This window comes from Pelodiscus sinensis, chromosome 6 (assembly GCF_052426305.1).
Source record: "Pelodiscus sinensis isolate ZL-2025 chromosome 6, ASM5242630v1, whole genome shotgun sequence".
Taxonomy (NCBI): domain Eukaryota; kingdom Metazoa; phylum Chordata; order Testudines; family Trionychidae; genus Pelodiscus; species Pelodiscus sinensis.
The window spans coordinates 57,946,265-57,969,310 of record NC_143057.1 but is presented as its reverse complement, the minus strand read 5'-3'; the positions used below and the strand labels follow the sequence as shown (position 1 = coordinate 57,969,310).

Genomic DNA, 23,046 nt, shown 5'->3' with positions numbered 1-23,046 from the left:
TTCTCCCTTATTCACAAGACTTATCCTATCAAAGAAAGCTATCCGATTGGTTTGACATGATTTGTTCTTTACAAATCCATGCTGGCTGTTCCCTATCACCTTGCCACCTTCCAAGTGTTTACAGATGATTTCCTTAATTACTTGCTCCATTACCTTCTCTGGCACAGAAGTTAAACTAACTGGTCTGTAGTTTTCTGGTTTGGTCTTATTTCCCTTTTTATAAATGGGCAGTATATTTACCCTTTTCCAGTCTTCTGGAATCTCTCCTGTCTCCCATGATTTTCCAAAGATGATAGCTAGAAGAAGAGTGAGTTTTGTCACCTTTTGCAGCATGGGGTCTGGGTCACTTTCAGATTTAAACTAGTGTAAATGGTGAATTAGCTGTAATTTGAAGCTTTTAAACCATGATCTGAGGACTTGAGTAGTTCTACCAGAAGTTAGGGTTTTACCATGAAAGTGAGGTTCTGTGATCTGCAATGTGCAGGAGGTCAGATTAGATGATCACGATGGTCCTTTTTTACCTTAATGTTTGAGTCTCTGAGGTTTATACAGTCGGATCTCTCTCTCTCTTCTAATCTTTCTTCCTTTAATAATGGTCAGTAATACTCAGTTCCCCTTTTTAGGAGAGTAGTTTATGCCAGCACCTTAAGTAAGAGTGACACACAGTAATATGATAAGATTTACTTAGAATTTGGGATGGAAAATCATTAGTTTTGCCTTTATATCTGGTTTATGTGTGTGTGCTTTCAATTTAACATATTACTAAGATGTGTGTAAGAAAATGTTAATGGGGGCCATTCACATCCAGTAACATGAGGAAAAATATTGCTTAACAAAAATAAAAGGAGCGACTCTTCACCTTGAGTGTTCTTTGAAGTAGAGTGCAGTTTAGGGATTCATGTGATATCTCTAGTTAGTATGTCACACTGCCTGTGGGCTTATTTTGACTACTTAGTGTCAGGTTGTCATAGCCTGATGTGATCTTGAGTTCCTCTTTTCTTAGAACCAATCACATCGAAGTTAGCATACTTCCATGGTATTCTGGTGGCACAAAAGTAACACCACCTTCCACCTTGATTTTTAAGGTTGCAAACTAATCTACCCCCTAAATCAGTCTCTGTTCCAGATGACTGGAGAACACCTAATATGCCAGTTTTTAAAAAGCTCCAGAGACCATCCTGACATTTACAGGCTAGTAGGCCCAGCTTTGGCGAAGAACAGAACTATCAAACACACAAACAACTCTTCTTTAATATACCATGTTTAACATGGCTTTTGTAAAGGGATATCATGCCTCATCAATCCGTTAACATTTTTTAGGGTATCAGACATCTGGACAAGAGCAGTCAATGCATAGGAGTTCTTGGACTTTCCAAATGCAAAGAATCCATACTAAAGACCCTTAAGGAAACTAAGCACTTGTGATAAGAAAGAAGATCTTTGCATGGATCAGTAACTGATTAAAAGGCCGGAAACAAAGGGTCGGAATAAACGTTCAGCTTCCACCGAAGAGAGACTTAAATTGTGGGGTTCTCCAAGAATTTTACTAGGACCACTGCTTTTCAACCTCTTCACAAATGATCTGGAAAAAAGTGATATACAGTGAGGGGGGCAAAGTTTGGAGACAGTGCAAAATTACTCTAAGTGAAGTTCATAGTTGATGGTGAAAAGGTAGAGACCTCAAAACTGAGACAGGGCAAGAAAATGATGCATGAAATTCAGTATTCATAACCGAACAATAATGCATATTGGAAAACATCCCAACTATACAGACACAATGATGGGTTCTAAATTACCTGTTACCCACTAAAGAGAGATCTCTTGGCATCATTGTAGGTAGTTTTCTGAAGCCATCCGCTCAATGTGCAGTGGCCATCAAACATGCTAAAAATGATGGGAACCATTGAAAGAGATAAATAAGAAGACTGAAAACATAATCCCCTATGTAAATCAGTGATATGTCCACACCTGGAATACCCCATTCAATTTTGGTCGCCACATCTTATAAAAAATTATAGTAGAACTGGAAAAAGTACAGAGAAGGTCAACAAAAATGATGGGGGAAACAACTTCCATATGAGGAGATACTATAGACTTTGGACTAGTGTTCCTTAATCTAAACAGAGTACTTGAGCAGCCACCCAAGAGGTATTTAAATGCCACCCAGCTGGCAGCATATGTTTCTACTGGTGGTGTACATCTGTGCATGCTTTGGTGCACAGAAATGTTATTCCCCATATGGATGGAAAAATTGAAGGAAAGAAACATTGCTGCAGAGTGTTCAGTGAAGAAGATATGAATGAGAGGGAGGGATATGATAGAGGTCTATACGATAATGAATTATTTGGAAAAATTGAATAAGGAAGTGTTACTTAGCCTTTCCTAAAACGCGGGAATCAGGAGTCATCCTATGAAATTGATAGGAAGCACGATCAAAACCAATAAAAAGTAGCATTTCACACAATGCACAGTCCACTTGTAGAGCTCCTTGCCTAGGGCGGCGTGAAACCCAGGAGTATGAATGGCTTCAAAAAGAACTAGATAAGTTCACGGAGGATAAGTCCATCAATGACTATTTGTCAACATGGTTATGGATGCCACTCCATCTCTGGGTGTCCCTAAACCTCTGATTATGAAGAAGTTAGAACAGGACAACTAGATGTACCCACTGTCATTCTCTCTGAAGCATCTGGCTCCAACTATTATCAAAAGCTATACTCCCAGGCCAGATGAACCATTACTATGACACAATCTGGCTGTCCTTATATTCTTAATTCTGGTTTGCAGTACCCAATGACAATTCCCCCAAAGACTTCCAAGCAGATCAGTGCATCACTGGTCCTGCATCCTGATTAACATAATTCAATCCTGGTCCAGGGTAGGCAAGTGTAATCAATAGTGGAAGTACATTAGTGCCCTGATTTTTCCTTCCCACCCCCAATTGTTCTGGGGATAATAGCTGGTGGTGTAGTGGCTTTGGGTTCTTTAAGGCCATTACACATTAAAAGATATAATTTATGGCATGATAACCACACCTTTCTTAAAATGCACTTAGGGGGTACCCTTGTATCTCTCCGAGTGGATGGCTATTTTTGTTTTACTGTCAAGGAATTGAGGAGCTAGAGTGTTGAGTGTGCTGCTCTATCACACTGTTTTGAAGGGATCATCTGTAGTGGGGAGAGAGTAGTTCAGGCTTTGTGCTTTCTGCTGATACTGCCAGTTACTGTCATCTAATGGCAAATGTGTATGGTTTTCTGCCATAAACACCTGCTGGCTACAAATATGGCTGTGATAAGTGAAATGTGGTCTAATGTGTGAAGTGGTCAGCACTGACTCTTGTGACTGAATCCATCTGTGAAGATCGAGTTCATGTAGGTGTTTCTGAAAGTGTAGATTTAAATGGCTAGTGATGTATGAAGTCATTTGGAAGGAATTAGATGCATTTATTCATGAACTCCTCTGAACTTTCAGATTCTGGGTTTTAAAAAAAATTTCATTTCTGTACTTACATGAATAAGCTAATACAACTTGATTGTTAAATTTTATCGCTGGGTTACAATCAATTTAATTCTATTTAGTATAATTAGCAATTGATGCTTAATTTTACCTTTTTTTCGTAGGAATTTAAGAAGGTATTGTAAAATAACGTCACATACATAATATAACTTGCTATACTTCTCTGTCCAGATACAGGAATGTATTCAGTTATGTAGCATTGATTTGATTTAGAGATTAAATCATTACCCTTTCAATTTGTTTAAATCCAAGATTGTAAGAATAGTTTAGAAGACACTTAAGTGTTGAATAACCTAGCAGTGTTGCCTCTGAGATTTTAACTTCAAAATGTAGCTTTCATACATGGATTTCTTTACTTCATATTTGTTTCCTTCTGCCAGAAGCTGATGATAATGGAGAAGATCAAAAAGGAAATCAAGAAAAGAAAGAACAGGGTAGTGAGAAAAATATTCCAAACTCTGGCTTGGTGCCTTTATCTTCTGCTGTTATTGATCATGAGATTGAAATACTATTGTCTGAGTGGAGCAAAAATGCAGACATGTTGTTCAGTATTCATCCCATGGATGGTTCCTTACTGGTATGGCATGTGGACTGGCTAGATGAATATCAGCCTGGTATGTTTCGTCAGGTGCAGGTACTAAGACTTTTCTGGATTCAAATATATATTTATTAGCCAATTAAAAGTGCATTAATGTTCTTTATTCTAATACATATTATTTTCCCCCTTTAACACTAGGTGTCTTTTGTTTCAAGAATTCCAGTAGCATTTCCAACTGGTGATGCGAATTCTCTTTGCAGAAGTATAGTGATGTATGCCTGCACCAAGAATGTTGACCTCGCTATTCAACAAGGCAAACAGAAGCCCATTGGCCTGACACGTTCATCATCTATGCTTATCTGTGCTGGCCACAGTAAATCAACTAACAGTTTAAAATTAAGTATTTTCACCCCCAATGTTATGATGATATCAAAACATGCAGATGGGTCTTTAAATCAGTGGCTAGTTAGTTTTGCAGAGGAGTCTGCTTTTTCGACTGTGCTCAGTATTTCACATAAATCTCGATATTGTGGTCACCGTTTTCATCTTAATGATCTGGCTTGTCATTCAGTGTTACCTTTGCTGCTGACAACTTCTCATCATAATGCTTTAAGTTCACCAGATGATGACAGTACAAAACAGAATGACGCTTCAACTACTGGAGAGTCGTCTTTAAGATCTCAGAATAGAGATACTACAAGTGTAACATCCCAGGATCCCAATGCAGTTTATAGCGAGCTTATTCTTTGGCGAGTTGACCCAGTTGGGCCATTATCCTTTTCTGGAGGAGTTTCTGAACTTGCACGAATTAATTCTCTCCATGTTTCGGCTTTTTCTAATGTGGCATGGCTGCCTACACTTATACCCAGTTACTGTCTCGGTAAGTTTTCTGAGTTAATTAGAATATTAAAAATATCAAAAACAATTCTAGTCATATAAAGAATCTAGGTATGTTGAATGATGAAACTTGTAATGTGAGTTTCTGAAGTATGGGTTTTCTGAAAGATAACCTAAACTAAAATGTCCCTGTTGGTAAGCTTAAAAATAGCCACTAAATATTTTCTTTCTCTTTATTTGTGTGACATCATAGATGTTTTACAAAAGGTGCCTGTCGTTTATTTTAAAACCTTAGATCTAAATTGCATTTTTTTTAAAATGCATAAAAATGTTAGTTATCAGGTAGGGGGTTTGGAAAATATTAATATAGAAAAGGAGAGCCTACAATGAGCAGATGGGAGTCTAGCTTCCTTTTGGTGAGGTTCAATATTGAATCTTCACATTGTGTATGAACATGTTCATGAATGTTCATTAATAAATATCTAAATACAAATTATATCAATAAGAAATAAGATCTGCTTTCTTAGTTTTTGTTAGTCTAATGTTAAATGCTTGTGATTTGCTTCTTGCTAACAATAGGGAAAGAGCTAGTATGTATTTCTTAAAATATTGAACCAATTATTTATAAATACTTTTCAGGTGCATACTGCAATTCTCCCAGCGCATGCTTTGTGGCAAGTGATGGACAATATCTGAGATTATATCAGGCTATAATAGATGCTAAAAAGCTTTTATGTGAGCTGTCTAATCCTGAAATTTCTGTAAGTAAAAGCTAATTTTTCCCAGATTACTTCATAATTATAACTCCTAACATTGGTTTTTCAGACTAGATAACTGAATGAACACTATGAAATCTGCAAAATGTATCTCTTACAAAGTCGATCTGCAAATATAATAGAACCTTAAAGCATAGTCTCTTGTGATATCAGCTGAGCATTGTTCAGTCAAGTAACTGCAAGGTTGGGAAATCTAAAAGAAATATCTAATGCTGTAATAAGTAGTTCTGATGGTTCAGTACATTGCACTTTCCTCAGTCTTGGGATTCAACTGCTGTCAACCTACTGGAAGGAGGCATCTTTCATGTGAGGCCTTTAATGATTCTGTGGTACTTCAGAGTTAACACCCTTATTTCTATTGAGTCGTCACAAAATTGTTTTCCTAAATTCCCGTAACATTGTAAATTAGATGTATCCTTAATTGTTGCTACAGAATTAACAAACAAATTGCTTAGCACTGAAAGAAGATTTCTGAAAAGTTCAGAGTCTTTTCAGGCTTATATAGAATGTAAATAAATCTCTGGTTTTAACAAATCTCGCTTTATTAAACCCAACTTCTGTCAATCCTAACTTTGAATAAGTGAACCACAAATAAAAATACTGTGCCAAAATGAAGATGTCCGATATCAGGCAATTCTTAATAAACTTTAAGAATTCATCTAAAGAAAAATCCTTCAGTATTGCTTGTATTACTGTATTTTTACAGAAATACGTTGGTGAAGTTTTTAACATCATAAGTCAACAGTCAACTGCAAGGCCAGGATGCATTGTAGAGTTAGATGCTATTACAGAGCTCGTAAGTAAGATATTTTTTCTGTACATATTTTATATGAGAGAGAACATTCATTTACTTGATTTTTAAAAAGGCATTTAAAATTCCATGTGTAAAACTATCTATGTCCATCTATGATTAAACCAATGCCGGTTAATATGTACAAGTTTTGGATTAAGAGCATCTTACTGCCAACTACCTGACTTTGGCCCATATATATAGACAATACATTTTATTCAAATTGTTTAGTGTAGTCTTGACAATTTTTAATTATATGAGCTTAGAAATAAAGATTGTTTCTCTATTCACTTACTTATTGTTTGTGTTTCTAATTTAGCATGGCAGAAAAACACAGTTACTTCACGTTTTTCAGGAAAACTTCATTTTGAATAACCATGAGGCGAAAACACCTGAAAAGAACTGTTTAGAAGACTCTGGTAAAGCAGTATTAAATGTTTAGTTTGCTAACCTAGTGAAGGATGTATCAAAAGGATATTGATTTTGGACACATGATTATAAAAAGTCTGATATTTTTTTGTTACAAGCTTAAAAGGGAAACTCTGCTAATTATATTAAGTACTTAAATAATGCTCCACTTCATTCCCACAGAGCTACAAGGTCAAAATGGCTAAGGTGTAACTTATGGTTCATCTACAGATTGCTGGCTCTACTAAGAGCATAATATCATCTTAGAAATAAAGATTCTGTTTCTCTAGTCACTTATTGATTGTTATCTTTTAAGATAGCATGGCAGAAGAAAGACAGATTAAATTTTACAAATTATTTACATCTAGTTTTCAATTTACTTATAGAATCTGTGATTCTATGATTCTATAAGTAAATTGAAAACTACAGTAGACTTTCGATAATCCGGCACCTTTGGGACCTAGGTGGTGCCGGATTATCAGATATGCCGGATTATCGGGCGGTATTCCAGAGGGGCGGGGGGGGGAGGGGGCTGTGAGGAGCCTGCAGGACCCGCACTGCGTCTGAGGACTGGGCGGGAAAGGCGTGGCAAGGGGCGAACCCTCCACCGTTTTGCAGGAAGGCAAGGGAAGCCCCGCGCCACTGCCGAGGGTTTCCAGGAGGGGAGCGGGCTCCCCACCCCCCCAAACTTCAGTAGTTATCCCTGAGCAGGAGGGTGAGGGGTGGCGCTGTGGGAGCAACCCGGCAGCACCCCAGCTGCTCTGCTCTGTAGCTTCCACAAGTCGACCACTCGTCAGTTTCGGCAGCAGCAGACTTAGAGAAGCAGTGCGCAGCAGAGCAGCTGGGGACCTGCCAAGTTGGTCCCACAGCGCCGCCCCTCATCCCCCTGTTGGGCAACCGGCAGCACCCTAGTTGCTCTGCTCTGCAGATTCCCCATGTCCGCTGCTGGTCAGTTTCAGCCGCGGCAGTGGCGGACTTGAGGAAGTGGCATGGAGCAGCTCCAAGTGTCCAGCTGGCCAGAGCACTTCCGGGTTCCAGTTGGTGCCGGACCATCGCGAGTGCCGGACCACTGGATGCCGGACAATTGGAGTTTTACTGTAGTTGTAAATAATTTATATAAAATTTAATCTGCCGTTCTTACGTAGTGCCTCAGAAATCAGTGATTGTTTCTACATTTAGCACTTCTTACCTATAATATTTGATTAAAAGCTGATCGTTCAATTGTACAGTTCTGTGTTTTCAGCCTAAAAAATGAAAATATAGCGCTGCTCGTTAGCACTTTTTATTCTACAGTATAAAAAGCTGTTGCTTAGATTTAATATTTTAAATACAATTGGTGGTGGTCTTCATTTCAATTTGTATTGTTTCAGGGTTAGTATTTTCATTTAGTGATGTGAAGGTAACCGGTTACCTGGTAAGCATCACCTTTAATGGATGAGGCTTACCAAGTAATGGTTAACAGTTACTCAGGAACAGTCTTCCGACCAGCTGCTCTCTCCCCCTCTCCTCCGGTACTCCTCCACGGCTGCTTCCACCCCCTCCCTCCGTAAGACTACTGACAGCTGCCCCTGTCCTGCAGTGCTGGAGCCTGAAACGACCTCCCATTGCCCCCTTTTTAATCAGTTAAACTTAATGTTTAAGCAGTTAACTAATGAAACGGTATTTTACATCCCTATTTTCATCTAACATTTGAATAACAGGATCAGAGGGGGAACCATAAAAAGCCAAAACCCCAAGCAAATTAAAGAAATACCTTCTAAGATGCTGACTATCTGGAGTCTACATACTCTTTAAATTAAAAGGGTAGTAGTGCCTACAGTTATGTAGTCAGGGAGTGAAAAAAGTTAGTAGCTACTAATTGCTATATTAGATGTTACACTAAAAACTTACTTTAAATTTCAACAGGACAGCTGCAAAATGGATTCTCTGAGAAATTTTACTTAATAGTAATTGAATATGCTCAAAATTGCTCATTATTACACATGTGGAATTTACACTTGAAATCCATTCCAGTTTCAGTGGGTAAGTACTTTTGCTATGATGTAAAACATTTTTAAACAAGAATTATTTGTAACTATCTGATATTCTTCCTTTTTAAACAACTTTTATTTACTGTTAAATTTAAGAAGCTATTGTCTAAAAAGCTATCAGCAATCATCTGCTCTCGGTTTTCCATCACAACTTAATTATTTTTTTTGCTCTAAAGTCTGTCATTTTCTTTGCTCTGGAGCTTTTTATTATTAGCCAAACCTGTGTTGTTGTTTGTTTTTTTAGTAGTTGAGAAAAAATCCATTAAAGTTGTCAGTAGTGGGGATTCAGTTTACTTTTGCTCCTCAGTTTAGAAATGGTAGGCCAAAATTTCTTCAGATTTTTATGTATTTAGTTCTAAATAATGAATGGTAGATTGCACTAATTCTGAGGGTTTAAAAGTCAGTTTTAAGTGAGTTGGAATGCACTGCTGAGTGTCTGCTAACACTTAAGAATTAGCAAAGCCTTAAAACCAGGTTATCTACACTTGGTGACTGCTGTTATTAAAGTGAGAATAACTGTGAGTGTTCCTGTCCACACAGTCAAAGCTGGGCAATAACAAAGTTGGTGATGAGGCAGAGGCAAAATTTCTTCAAGCTGTGTTCTGACAATGTAGTTTTATACTGGCACAGCCTGTGTGTAGAGGGGAGGGAAACCTATCTTGAAACCACAACAGCCCTGGCTCGTAAATGGGTAGCTGAATGCACTGCCGTCCAGCAAGGTCGGTAAGTGTGTCATTTCTAATTCTCCATTGTTTTCCAACCTCATACCTTGCCTGGTGCCTGCTTTTCCAGGTAAATCTAGTCCTAGAGAAAGGCAACAAGAGGGGCAGGGGTGAGTAGGAGCCAGGGCTTAACAGCCAGTTCTCCCCAGCACTGTCTCCATGGGAGACAGGGGAGATAGAGGCACAGCAGGAAACGGCGTGATCAGGGACTGAAGCAACCTCTGCTTGTGCTAGTTCTGCCGTGATTCTCCTTTTGAAATGTACAAGAGCCCCAACGAGGGGAAAGATGAAAAGCTATGTATTGTCCTGCTATTCTGAAAGGAGAACAGGACACACTTGAGATGGTTACATTTAGGGATGTTAAATTTAGATCAATCAAATAGTAGATGGGGTTTCCATCGACTATTTGATTAGTCGATAAGGGCGCCTCTGCCTTTGAACTGTAGCAAGAGTCCTGCCAGGGACTCTTGTAATTTCAAAAGGAAGCCCCACAGGGAGTGCGGGACCAGCGGGGGATTTCCCCGCTGGCCCCACGCTGCCTCAGCCTTTAAAATGTTCAAGAGCCAGACAGGGCCAGCAGGGAAGTCCCCCACTGGTCTCGCACTCCGTGTGGGGCTTCCTTTTGAAATTACAAGAGTCCCTGGCAGGGCTCTTGCTACAGTTCAAAGCCGGAGGCGCCCTTATCGACTAATCAAATAGTTGATGGAAACCCCATCTGAATTTAACATCCCTAATGTTAACGATCTCAAGTGTGTTCTGTTCTCCTTTCAGAATAGCAGGACAATACATAGCTGTCCATCCTTTCTCCTCCCCCAGGGATATGTATAGAGAACAGTCATATTATCCTTGATAGGCTAAAGCAGACAAGCTCTTCTAGTCTCCCCACATAAGATGGGCCCTCCATTCCCCGCTGGTCATCTGTAGCTCTTCTCTGCTTCTCTTTCAGTTCAAACATATCTTTTTTGAACATGAGTGACCAGAACTTTATTCTGAATTCCAAATGACTAGTTCACACAGTGCCTTTTTCAGTGGCATTAGTATGTGTCCATCTCTACTGGAAATGCCTTGCCTAGTGCAGGATAGACACACATTTGCTTTCATGTCTCCATTACATTACATATCCAATTATCCTGTAATATACAAATGTAGAAAGTTCTCTGATTTGCAGCTGACTGATAAGCCCCCACATTGCAGTAGAAATTCTTACTATCAAAGATAACTCCCAACTTCTTATCATGCCTATACTTTAACACATCTGCTTTTAATGCTATGGTCCTTAATAAAAGTATTAAATAACTTTGTCTCAGACTCATTTTTGAGGAACTATGCTAGTAACCTTGCGCCAATCTAATAGTTCAACTTTCAAAACAGTCCATTGCCCTTTCCCTTCAGCTAGTTCCTTATCCCCTTACAAATTTTACACTATTCGCCATCCTCTCTAATATAACTAATGTCCTATGTGGTACTGTGGCAGATGCTTTCCTGACATCCAAGTGTATTAGATTTAATGTTTCCTTTATCTAAAATTGTAAACATAATTTATTTTGTCAAAGAAGGGAATCAGGTTAATCTGGCTTGATCTATGTTCGGTAAAGCCGTATTACATTACATCTCTGAACCATTTATCTCTCTGAGTTTAATTAGTCTTTCTTTAACAATTTGGTCTAAAGTCCTGCATAATACTGACATGAGGCTCATTGATCTGTAGTTTCCTGAATACTTTTTTCCCTTTCTTAAATATAGGTAAGACGTTTGCTATTATCCAGTTGTATGGCAATACCTGTAAATTAACAGATTTATTGGAAATCCTTGATGCTGGACTTAGAAGTCTTATGTGCCAGTTGTTTCAGTATTCCATGGTAGAAATGATCTAGTCTTCACAGTTTGAGTGCATTCAACTCTTAAGTTTTTCTTGCACCTCTGATGTAGCAGTTTCTGAACACTCATTTACATCAGTTATTCTGCCTTTGTGAATGTACAAATTATCATTTTTTGTAAGGTGAGACAAAGTATTCATTCAGTTTAGGGAAATACCTATATTATTTTTAATATCCTTTCAATTGATATTGCATAGCCGTCTAATCTCATCCTTGCTTATTCTTTGTATTTATATAACTACCAACATCTTTTCCTCTTATTTAATTTTTATTGCCAAGAGCTTATTTAGTTTGATTTCTAGCAAGTCTCACTCTTTCTATTCTTCCTAATTTCCAAGAGGTATCTATCTGTGCAAATAACCTCCTTTTTCTTTTCCCTAGATGTTATCTGCTTTCTCCTGATAATATTTAAATTTTTCATCCAGCTGCATCTTTCTACAGTTTTTCCCTCCTTGTTTGGTTGGGATGCAATTTTCTTATGGTTGACTTAAAGGAATTCCAAGCCTACTTCACATTTAAGTCCTTGAGATTTTCAGTCCAATTGACTTGTACAGTTAATACCCTTTATGTCCCAATATCTTTCCTGTTGAAGTTTAAAAAAAAAAAAAAAAATTTGTTACGTGCCATTACATTGAAACTGAATCAACTTCTAATTGAAGATTATCACCTACAGCCAGCCCATACTATTTCACAAAACTAAATCTAAAATTGTATCTCCTTCTGTTAGTTCAGTGACAGCTGTGTTTTTCATAAAACAATTGTCATATGTTATGATAAATTTCACTTAACAATGCAAAATTTTTTTAGATGAAAAAATAGACTCAAATATATCTGAAGGAGTATCACATCAAGAAGAGTTATATTCGTCCTCTCCGGATCGAGAGAAGATCCAGTCTCCCTTCACACATAAATATCGGGCTTGTAGAGCAAACCTTCAAAGTACTAGTCGTCTGACACTCTCTTCAGAAATGGTTTATAGTCAAGAATTGAATTTACCAGATGGAGTGGAAATAATAAGTGTTAAACCATCAGCAGGTTTGTAAATTTTAAAAGAAGGAAATAATGAGTAAAAGTTTTGATTATACTGTAATGAGTTTCGTGGGTTATTAGACTCTAAAGCAACAAAAACCTTTTGAGCTCAAGAATACGTGAAAACCAGATTTGAAAAGAATACTAAAATACAAGGTCCTTTAAATTTTTATTTTTTTACTCTTGGGGCCCAAATGCTACAACAGAGCTCCTGCCAGCAGTCATCAGTGAAAAAAAATTGCTTTATACTGAGCATTTCAGAAAGTAAAAGGCTATATGCAGTCCTGAGAAGTGAAATGTTTTTGTCTGAAAAATAGATTTTATTTTTGAATATAATAAGTCCACTGACATATACCACCTCTGAAAACTACTTAAGATATTAAGAAGCTTGATTGGGAAGCATGTGTTTTGAGCCAGTTAGCCTATAGTACATGGATTGCAGTGTGAAGTGCCTGCATTTCTCAACTATATGACTTCACATGTGTAGATTAACCATGTGAAAGCTCCCATCATATTTAAAGATCCAGCAGCTGCAGCATATCTGAGCTTCTCTGTTGGCATTTTAGAGGGAAAGGGACAAGCGGGAGTAAGGGGGGATATGGATCCATGTATATACTTTGACAGAGGAAATCTATTTTTAATTAACGGGCTATAAACACATGTAATGGCTTTTCACTAGCACACCACTTATTTATGGACCTTATAATTCAAATGATCTATATTTTTGTATGTCACCAGGTTCCAACACTGATTATCAGTGTTGGCAATATTAATTTGTTTTTATTGCTTAATGTAGCTGGAACTACAAGTTACTTTTGTAGAAGTATGCTTTCCATTCATATTGGGATCCTAGATGTGAAATAATTTTAAACATTTAACTGTTCCTGTTGCCACAGGGTTCCTTCCCCCCAAGTGTTGACATAAAACTGTGTTAAACTTTTCTTTCACTGCTTTCTCTGAATCCTTGTAATCATTATTCTGTGCCAGTAAAATAATAGGTACTAGATACTTTATAAGGTGAACCAAAGCCAAATTGTATTGGTATTCAGAAAATGTGGATTTAATTTCACACTTCTATTAAAATTTTTTGTATGTATGATTATTTATTATTTGACTCTGGTGTGAAAATCTGTTTGTTTTTCTTCTATTTCAATTTTAGGGCACTTGAGTTCCTCTTCGATGTATCCAGTTTGTCAGGCCCCTTATCTACTGGCAACTTCTTGCTCAGATGGAAAAGTAAGGTTCTGGCGTTGCAAAGTGACTCCTGAATCAGTGGCTGCTTCTACACCAGAATATACTGTAAATAGTAATGTTACATATATATGGGAAGAATGGCCATTACTTGTTGAGGATCGACTTCTTAGTAGTAGTGCTGTGAGTGTTCCAGGCAGGCCAATTGAAGTTAGTTGTGCACATACAAATAGATTGGCTGTAGCATACAAGCAAACAACATCTAAAAATAGTCGCTGTTCTCAAGATTTCATGATGCATGTTGGTATTTTTGAATGTGAATCTACAGGAGGATCGTGTTGGATTCTGGAACAGACTCTTCATTTAGATGAAATAAGCACAATGTTGGACTCTGCCATTAGTATTGACAGTAATTTAATGGCATACAATAAACAAGAAATGTCTAATAGTGAGGGTACTTTGCCCAGCATAAAGCACTTGGTTCACTTAGATTGGATGTCTAGGGAAGATGGATCACATATCCTAACAGTAGGAATTGGATCAAAGCTTTATATGTTTGGACAGTTGGCTGGGAACATGCATGACCAAACTAATAAGGAGATCTCTCCTTTGCCATGGTGGGAAAATGCAAAAGTTACATCCCTTTGTAAGTTTGTACTGCTACGGTGTGTGGACTTGGTTTCTTCAGTAGAAGGATCACCACCTCTGCCAGTTTCTTTATCCTGGGTACGTGATGGCATCCTTGTAGTTGGGATGGATTGTGAAATGCATGTTTATTCTCAGTGGCAGCCCCCTTCTAAACAAGAGCTAGTTACGACTGATTCTTACAGTGGAAGCACACCATCTATCACCAGTTTGATGAAACAAAGCCAGTCAACTGGTTCTGGCCTGCATCCACCAAAGCGAAGTTTAACCAGATCCATGACTAGTCTTGCACAGAAACTTAGTGGAAAGAGAACTGCATTTGATCTCTCTGTAGAAATGGAAGATTCTGGTCTTTTTGAAGCAGCTCATGCATTATGTCCAACTTTACCTCAGTACCATCCTTTCCAGCTTCTAGAGCTTATGGACCTTGGTAAAGTACATAGAGCAAAAGCCATCCTGTCTCATTTGGTTAAATGTATCGCTGGGGAAGTTGTTGCTGTAAATGAATCTGAACCTAATCCTGATCGGCGACTTAGATCTCTCACAATTAGTGCTAGTGGAAGCACTGCAAGAGATCCCAGGACTTTCAACAAAACTGAGAATACAGACTATACAGAAATAGACTCTGTTCCACCACTTCCTTTGTATGCATTACTTGCTGCAGATGATGACTGCTCACATGTTTATTCAGAGAAACCCAATAATCAAAATAATTTAAATAAACAAAATGGCATCTCAGATGAAAATTATGAAAATCTTTTTCAAAACTCCAGCCTGAGTACGGATGATCTTACTGTGTTTGAAGCAGAAGAAGATAATACAAAGCCGAAGGTTATTGACCTTTCTCAGTACAGCCCAACTTACTTTGGACCAGAGCATGCTCAAGTTCTTTCTCGTCACTTGCTGCATTCTAGCTTACCAGGTCTCACCAGGATGGAGCAAATGTCACTGATGGCATTGGCAGATACAATTGCTACCACCAGTACTGATATTGGAGAAAGCAGAGACAGAAACCAGGGTAAGCTTAATATTTTAAGTGATAGGCAATACTCCAGCATTTTTATAAGGATTTTTATTGTCTTGCAAATGTCTGTCCAGATAAGTGTATTAAAAATTGTTTTGTATTGGTATGTTTTACTATCTAACAAGATTTTTCCATTTGCTGTTTAGGTAAAATTTCCTTTATTTTAACTGCAAACTTATTCATAACACTTCTGTTACAGAAATCTGGAAATATTTTCATTGTTATTGTTCATTGATACAATAGTGAACCATGTGTGTTCACTGTCAGGGGCCTGAGACTCTGGAATTTGCTTGGCTCTTAGTCAGAAATAGTCCAAACATGATGTTCTAGGCATGCTGGGATGGGGGCTGGAGGGAAGGGACAGGCTTTGTGGGAAGGCTTGAGGGTATGTTCCTGGGGCACTAAAGTTATTTTGGAGCTTTGACTATAATGACTGTCTGAATTAACTCATTTGTATGGGTGTTTTTGTGGGATGCATGAAGATGCGATGGGAAGGAGTTTTATTTGTGGGCAGAGAACTGGATTTACAATCTAACTGTTAGGCTCCCAAGAGGTTATTTGTGTATTGGTTATTGTTTAAATATAAAAAATAATGTTGCTAGATGGACAGGGCAGAGAGGCAGCCCCGGTAAGGAGCTTGGGCCCACCTGACTGCACTGTGTCCTGACCCAGTGCCCTGGGTGGACACTGGCTAAGCAGGGAATATCACCAAAACACACCGAGCTCTCGCATGGGAGATATTGCTGCCTGGGCCACTTCCCACCATCTCTGGCAGTGGGGTGATGCATGAGGTTTCAGGGCCCTCTGGTTCCACAGCACAAGTCACTCCCCAAGGCTGTCAGCTTCAGAGGTTCAATCCAGTTTCTTGGGGCTTCAGCTCCTTCTGTTGGGGTCTCTCACTAGTACACTGCTGGAACTCCTACAGCAGGTCCTTCCTCTGCAGCATCCAGTCTGGCCTGAGCTGAGTTGCTCCCTTTTTATACTAGCCCAGCACTTGAAGTGTGCCCAGTGTGTCAGTGGGGGCAGGACTTCCTCCACCCACAGTGCATTAAGCCCGTCGGGTCCTGTGTGATGTATGTGTACCCTGTCAGACCATCATACATACGCATTTTCCTTCAGCAACCAAGATTTTTCTCTCTATCCAACATAATATTGTATAATTCTTCAATACAATAAGCAGCATATTGTTTTTAGTTACTAATTGAAAGAATAGGAAAAGTATAATTTATCTTAGTTCCAGGTTACTCTATAAATCATAACTTGCTCGTGCATCCTTTTTTACCACGCTGAGATTGCCTGTTGCTCTGTCACTGGTATCTTATTTGGGGAGTTGAAGAAATCACTGAATTCATGAGCTCTTGTTAAACTGTCATAATAGTCTAATAAAGAGAAAGCTATTTGTTGCGTTGGCATTTTTTTTTAAGTTTCTTTCATATGCAATTTCTTTCAGTGAAAATTACTCAATTTTTATTTATAGGTGGAGAAACACTTGATGAATGTGGCTTAAAATTCCTTTTGGCTGTTCAGCTGCACACATTTCTGACAACCTCACTTCCTCCTGTCCATCGAGCCCAGCTGCTTCACCAAGGTAACTTTACAGAGTGGGATTTTTTGACAGTATTCACATGTTTTAACACTTCAATGTTTGCTTTATTAGATGCTCATGCAGTCTTGAAATACATACAGAAATGTAGTATGAGAGAGTTGCTGTAAGTCCTAGTTGCTCATTGTCCTTACAAGCCCTGGGCATGCTCATGATGAAGCATAGCATAGGTGTTTGTTAACTTCTTATGTGAATGCTTCTTGATCAGTCTTTGGGGGTGAAGATTTTCTTTTATGAATTTTTTTACTATAAAATACTGGAAAGAGCTTTGTCAATGAGAAGTTTTGTGAGACATTTAAACATCATAGAGCAGTGGTTCCCAACTTGTTTTATTCCAAGAGCCAGCAAACCCGTTTGCAAACTTGCGCCACATAGCTGCAAAAGCTCCCAGCCTTCCAGTCACGCAGTAGGCCCCAGCTGCCCTTCCCTCTCCTCAGCAGGTCCCACCTGTCCACCACACGGCCATGGCAGACTCCAATCCTCCTGCGAAAGCATGCCTCAGACATCCACCACGCAGCTACAGTGCAGACTTCGCCCCCAGCTGCCAGAACAGGCCCTAGCCGCTCATGGCTGTAGCCTCAGCATCGTCCTCCCCTGCTACCCCCAGCAACTCTCCACATGGCCCCGCCAGCTGGGCTGTGTAGCATCTGCCAGAGCTAAAACCAGAGCCATGGTGAGTCTGTGCACTGAGGCCTGGGCTCCAGCTCCAGCCCTGCCCAGCTCCCACTCACCTTGCTGTTGCATGGTGAAGTGAGTGGAAGGAAATTCTTTTATAGAAAACTCCAGCTGGCGGGACTATTCAAAAGCTGTGGGCATGACCGGACAGTGTGCCACAGTCGCTCTCACAGAGATCAGCTCATTTTAATGCCTATTTTATTTTATCATGAGACTCACAACATAGGATAATAATTTTCAGAAAACATTGCAGTGATTTATGAGCTGAAGTGCCTGAGCCACAATTGAAAATGTAATTTAGGCTCTTGAAGTTACTTTTGGTGGTTCTGGAATAGGGATGTTGGTGACTAGTTGACTGTCCAGTAAATACATGCTTATTGAATAGTCGAGTAGCCACTCAACTAGTCTCTTCTCCCCCCCCCCCCCCTTGATGCCTCTATCAGGGAGGGGCAGCAAGGGAGGGGAGAGGAGCAGGAGGTGGTGCTGGGGGGAACTTGCTTTAAGCCAGTTCCCCCCCAGAACTATCCCCTTTAAGCCGGGTCAGGGGAAGCAGAGGCACAGCGGGAAAACAGCATAAGAGGGGACTGCTTTAGCCCCCCCGGAGTTCTTGTACATTTCAAAAGCAGAAGAGCTGCAGGGAGCACAGGGTGAGCAGGGACTCAAGCCAGAGGCAACAAGCAGGCAGGGGGGACAGGACATGAGCATGGACTCAAGTGAGAGGCATCGGGGGGCGGGGGAGGTAGACAGGAGCCACTTCCCCCCAGCACAGTCTCTGGGATGCCTCCTGCCCCTCCACCCTGCTGCCTCAGTCAGAGGCAGCAGAGGGGATAGGGGACACTGCTGGGAAGCAGCTGCCTGTCTGCAGGGGTCTCAGCGCCTTGGTGGCCACCATGAACAGAGGCTGCTCCAGCACCATCCCCAGTTCGAAACAGACGGGCTGCTGCCTGAGCAGCCCTGGCCCACAGCCAGCCCTGGCCACTGCGAACAGAGGCTGCTTCAGTACCATCCCCTGTTCGTGGCAGACAGGACTGTACCGTGAACAGGGGCTGCTGGACTGTGCAGTCCCAGCTCATGCTGATTGCTGCGCCCCTGCGGCTCTTACTACATTTAAAATGCAGCCTTGCAGTGGCTTTGGAGCTGGCTCTTGGAGCAACTTCCGCTGCAGCTCTGCACAGCAGCGCTTATCGACTAATCGCATAGTCGATATAATTTCGACTACCCAGATAATTGCATTTTAGCATCCTTATTCTGGAAAATTTTACCCATAATCAAGTTAGATGGTTTCCACACTTCCAGTAAGATGAGAAGCAGTACTGCAAGAAGGAAAAACACCAAAAAAAGATGTTTTTCACTGGACTTACCAGTATTAGTTTTTCTTGGAACTGAATATTTAATCAAAACTAAGCTCAACTTTTTGAAGTTTTTGGTTACTTTCACAGAGCCAGTGGCAGTGCCATAACTATCTTTAAGGGTATTGTATTTCTCTGCAGTTGTTTAATTCGGTCATGACCTCCTCTATTGTCTGTCAACTAGATATGGCCAATTTATAATTGAATAATAAACAAGTAGTTCATTTGCAAGGCCTGCAATTGTTGTAATGCCTACCAAGTTTCTGCCCTTGTACTTTCACAGTTAATAAATTAAAGACAAAATCTTCTGAACTTGTAGTTGATTATCTGGTTTTATTGTCACTAAACAAGCACTTTTTTCCTTTGTGGATTATTGTATAGGTTTGTCTACTCGTCACTTTGCCTGGGCATTTCATTCAGTAGCAGAAGAGGAGCTACTGAGCATGCTCCCTGCTGTGCAGAAGGGGGATCCGACCTGGTCAGAACTCAGAGCTATGGGTGTAGGATGGTGGGTTCGGAATATCCATAGTTTGCGAAGATGCATAGAAAAGGTAAATAATAGCCTACAGAAAACAATTAGCTTACAACATGTTATCAGTTATTCATAATATCCTGAAATAATTATTCTACACTTTCCTTATATGAAAATGGTTGGTGTATTCAAGAGTCCTGTTAAGTCCTGCTAGGTTACAGGAATGCTGTGGTTAGAGGACCTTAAGAGTCAAGAATTTAACAAAAGCGGCGAGGAGTCCTGTGGCACCTTATAGACTAACTGAAGTGATGATCTATAAAGACTTAGATAAAGACTAAGCTTTCGTGGCAAAGACCCGCTTCGTCAGATGCATGAATTTAACAGTGGGATAGAGAAGAATTTGCAGTGATTCCTGGTGGATGTAATTTTTCTTGCCATGGAGACTGCATGGAGCGGATTGATCACATTTCTTGTCACCTTGCTTATTTTACTTGTTGAATTTCACTGGATTTTGTGAAAAGTAGGTCAAGTTATAAACTTGGCAAGCAGTTACTAAGTCAAGTAATGAGCTTAATCTGCAGCAAGGAAGATTTAGATTAGATATTAGAAAAACTTCTCGTTATAAGGGTAGACAAACTCTAAATAGGCTTTCAGTGGAGGTTGTGAAATCCCAGTCTTTGAAGGTTTTCAAGAACATTTTGGACAAGCACTTTTCAATGATGTTTCAGTTTACTTAATCCTATCTTAGAGCTGAGGTTTGGGTTATAACTTCTCAAGATCTCCTTCAGCACTACACTTCTATGATTCTGGGACTTAAAGGCTCATCTTCATTTTGTAGAAATATTTGGTTTTAATTAATTCTGCATGGTGGGGGAGTAGAAAAGTCCTAAGAAACTGTGAAAAGTCTCATTATTGAACATTTAGTATTTGGAATAGAGTCAAGTAAATTTTGGCACAGGAACCTCTTCACTTTGGCACACACATTGACTGTTAGGAGATGTAGTATCTTAGGGTATGTCTACACCACAGCGCTAATTCGAACTAACTTAGTTCGAATTAGTTAATTCGAACTAACTTAGTTCGAATTAGCTTAGTTCGAATTAACTAATTCGAACTAACGCGTCTAGAACTAAAAACTAGTTTGAATTAGCGTTTTGCTAATTCGAACTAGCATGTCCACACTAAGTGGACCCTGAACAGGGCTTAAGGATGGCCGGAAGCAGTGCCGGCAGGGCATCAGAGGAGGACTTAGAGCGTGGAGATGCTGTCTCAGGCTAGCGGAGGGCTGTGCTTAAAGGGACCCGACCCCCACCCCGGACAGACAGTTCTCAGGGGTACCCCGCTTGAAAACCAGTCCTGGCTTGGAGTGCCCGGAATGCCCACACTGGGCACATCACACCACTCGGCCATCAGCTGAGCTGCACTTGCTGCAGGCTGCCATCTGGGGAGAGGGGGCAATTGGGGGGCTGCAGGAGAGCTTCCACCCCCAGAAGCCTACAGAGCCAGCCCAGTCCTCCCCATCGGGGCTCGTGCCCCATTCCTCCCTCACCTCCTTCCACTTACTCTTCCCTAGCCCCTTTTCTTGATGTACAAAATAAAGGACAATTGTGTTCAAAAATGGAACCTGTCTTTATTGAATAAAACTGTGGGAGACTGGGAAAAGGAGGTGGGAGAGGGGAAGAGAGAGGCTGGGAGAGGGGAGGGCAACTAAAATGATCAGGGGTTGGGAACAGGTCCCATATGAAGAGAGGCTAAAGAGACTGGGACTTCTCAGCTTAGAAAAGAGGAGACGGAGGGGGGACAGGATAGAGGTCTCTAAAAGCAGGAGTTGGGTGGAGAGGGTGCATACAGAAAAGGTCTTCATTAGTTCCCATAAAGAAGGACTAGAGGACACCAAAGGAAAGGAATGGGTAGCAGGCTTCAAACTAGTAACAGAAAGTTGTTCTTCACAAAGCAAAGAGTCAACCTGTGGAACTCCTTGCTGCAGGAGGCTGTGACGGCTACAACTAGAACAGAGTTTAAAGGGAAGTGGGATCAAGTCATGGAGGTTGGGTCCATGGAGTGGTATTAGCCAGGGGGTAGGAGTGGTGTCCCTGCCCAAAGTTTGTGGAAGGCTGGAGAGGGATGGCATGAGACAAATGGCTTGGTGTCTGTCTCCGGTCCATCCCCTCCAGGGTACCTAGTGTTGGCCGCTGTCGGCAGACAGGCTACTGGGCTAGATGGACCTTTGGTCTGACCCAGGATGGCCATTGTAAGCTCAGGGCTCAGGGTCGGGGGTCTCAGTGGACCCCCTTGATTTTCATGCACACCTGCTCCTGGGTGGCCAGGCTGGCAGCTCTCCTGCCCAAGCCGGCCACTTTCCTGTGCCTAGTGCGGAGATCGTGGACAAGGTCCACGATCTCCGCACTAGCCCAGGCGGGTGCCCGCCTCTTGCGGTCCCGGGCAAGCTCCCGGGAACCGCCAGCCTGGTCCCGGGAAGAGGGGGAGGGCTGGGGGGCATCGGGTGGGTGGCTCGATCCGTGCCAGGTGCAGGGTCTGCTGGCTGGGTGCTGGCAGGCTTGCACCTGGCACGGGCACCATAGCCAGCCCGTGCCCCTTTAAGGGGTCCGGGGCCGGGAGGGGGGCATAGAGTTTCCCTGGTGTTGGCCAGAGTGGCCACCAGGGAAACCTGGGAAGCCTTAGCCTCCCACTAGTTCGAATTAAGGGTCTACACAGCCCTTTATTCGAACTAGCTAGTTCGAAGTAGGCTTAATCCTCGTAAAATGAGGTTTACCTAGTTCTAGCGGAGCGCTAGTGTAGCGCCTATTAAAGTTAGTTCGAACTAACATCCGTTAGTTCGAACTAACTTTGTAGTGTAGACATACCCTTAGGGAAGTGGTTTTTCATTGTGGCAAAACCAGCACACAGAAAGAACACAGTTAAGTTATTTTATATCTGTCATAAGTATATGTATTAATGAGGTATGAAAGCTCATATGTGCACATTGATTTCAATTTAATAAATCCAGTGTAAATAAATCTACTTGTCTGTTCAGTTATTTAGGAAACATGTTGTTGTTTTTTTCACTTGCATGCCTTTGTGTATTGTATTTTTTTTTAGTTTAACAGCTGTAGATATTATGTATAGGGCACCAAAGTGGTTCAAGTGTGTTTCTACAGTCTGCTTTCCAAGCAGTACAGGTGAAAAATAGTAACAAGGTGGGAAGATAAGTCTATCAGTGAGAAGTGTTCAGGACACTGTAAACTAGGAAGAGCGTTTATCCTATGGAACTAAGAGGAAAATTAGTTTAAACACTCATGTCACACAGCCTGATATTTTGTGCCCATAAATTTCATAATGGCTCCTATTCTTTGCAAGCTATATATATGTCTTGACAAATAATACAGTCTACTTGCCTGTGGCAAGTAGATTGCAACCCGGAAGAGCCGGGTTGCAGCGATTTGTGCATGCACAGAACGATCTGCGCATGTGCAGATTGCCGGATAGTGAGGCTGGTGAGCGGGTAAATATCAAACGGTAAATATCGATACACAGGTCTAAGCCTACTGTGCTTATTGAACATTG

At 40.8% G+C, this 23,046-nt stretch overlaps 1 protein-coding gene across 5 annotated transcripts in view; it reads left to right on the top strand.

Annotated features, from left to right (window-relative positions):
* DMXL1 (Dmx like 1) overlaps positions 1 to 23,046 on the top strand; it is a 141,383-nt gene that overhangs the window by 63,955 nt on the left and 54,382 nt on the right. For all 5 annotated transcript variants that reach the window (XM_006134492.5, XM_075931961.2, XM_089779288.1 and 2 more), the window contains 10 exons: positions 3,897 to 4,150; positions 4,253 to 4,934; positions 5,531 to 5,652; positions 6,374 to 6,463; positions 6,777 to 6,876; positions 8,771 to 8,887; positions 12,302 to 12,529; positions 13,683 to 15,377; positions 16,861 to 16,971; positions 19,392 to 19,561. In XM_006134492.5, the coding sequence (XP_006134554.2) occupies positions 3,897 to 4,150; positions 4,253 to 4,934; positions 5,531 to 5,652; positions 6,374 to 6,463; positions 6,777 to 6,876; positions 8,771 to 8,887; positions 12,302 to 12,529; positions 13,683 to 15,377; positions 16,861 to 16,971; positions 19,392 to 19,561 (3,569 nt within the window). The remainder of the gene's footprint in view (positions 1 to 3,896; positions 4,151 to 4,252; positions 4,935 to 5,530; positions 5,653 to 6,373; positions 6,464 to 6,776; positions 6,877 to 8,770; positions 8,888 to 12,301; positions 12,530 to 13,682; positions 15,378 to 16,860; positions 16,972 to 19,391; positions 19,562 to 23,046) is intronic.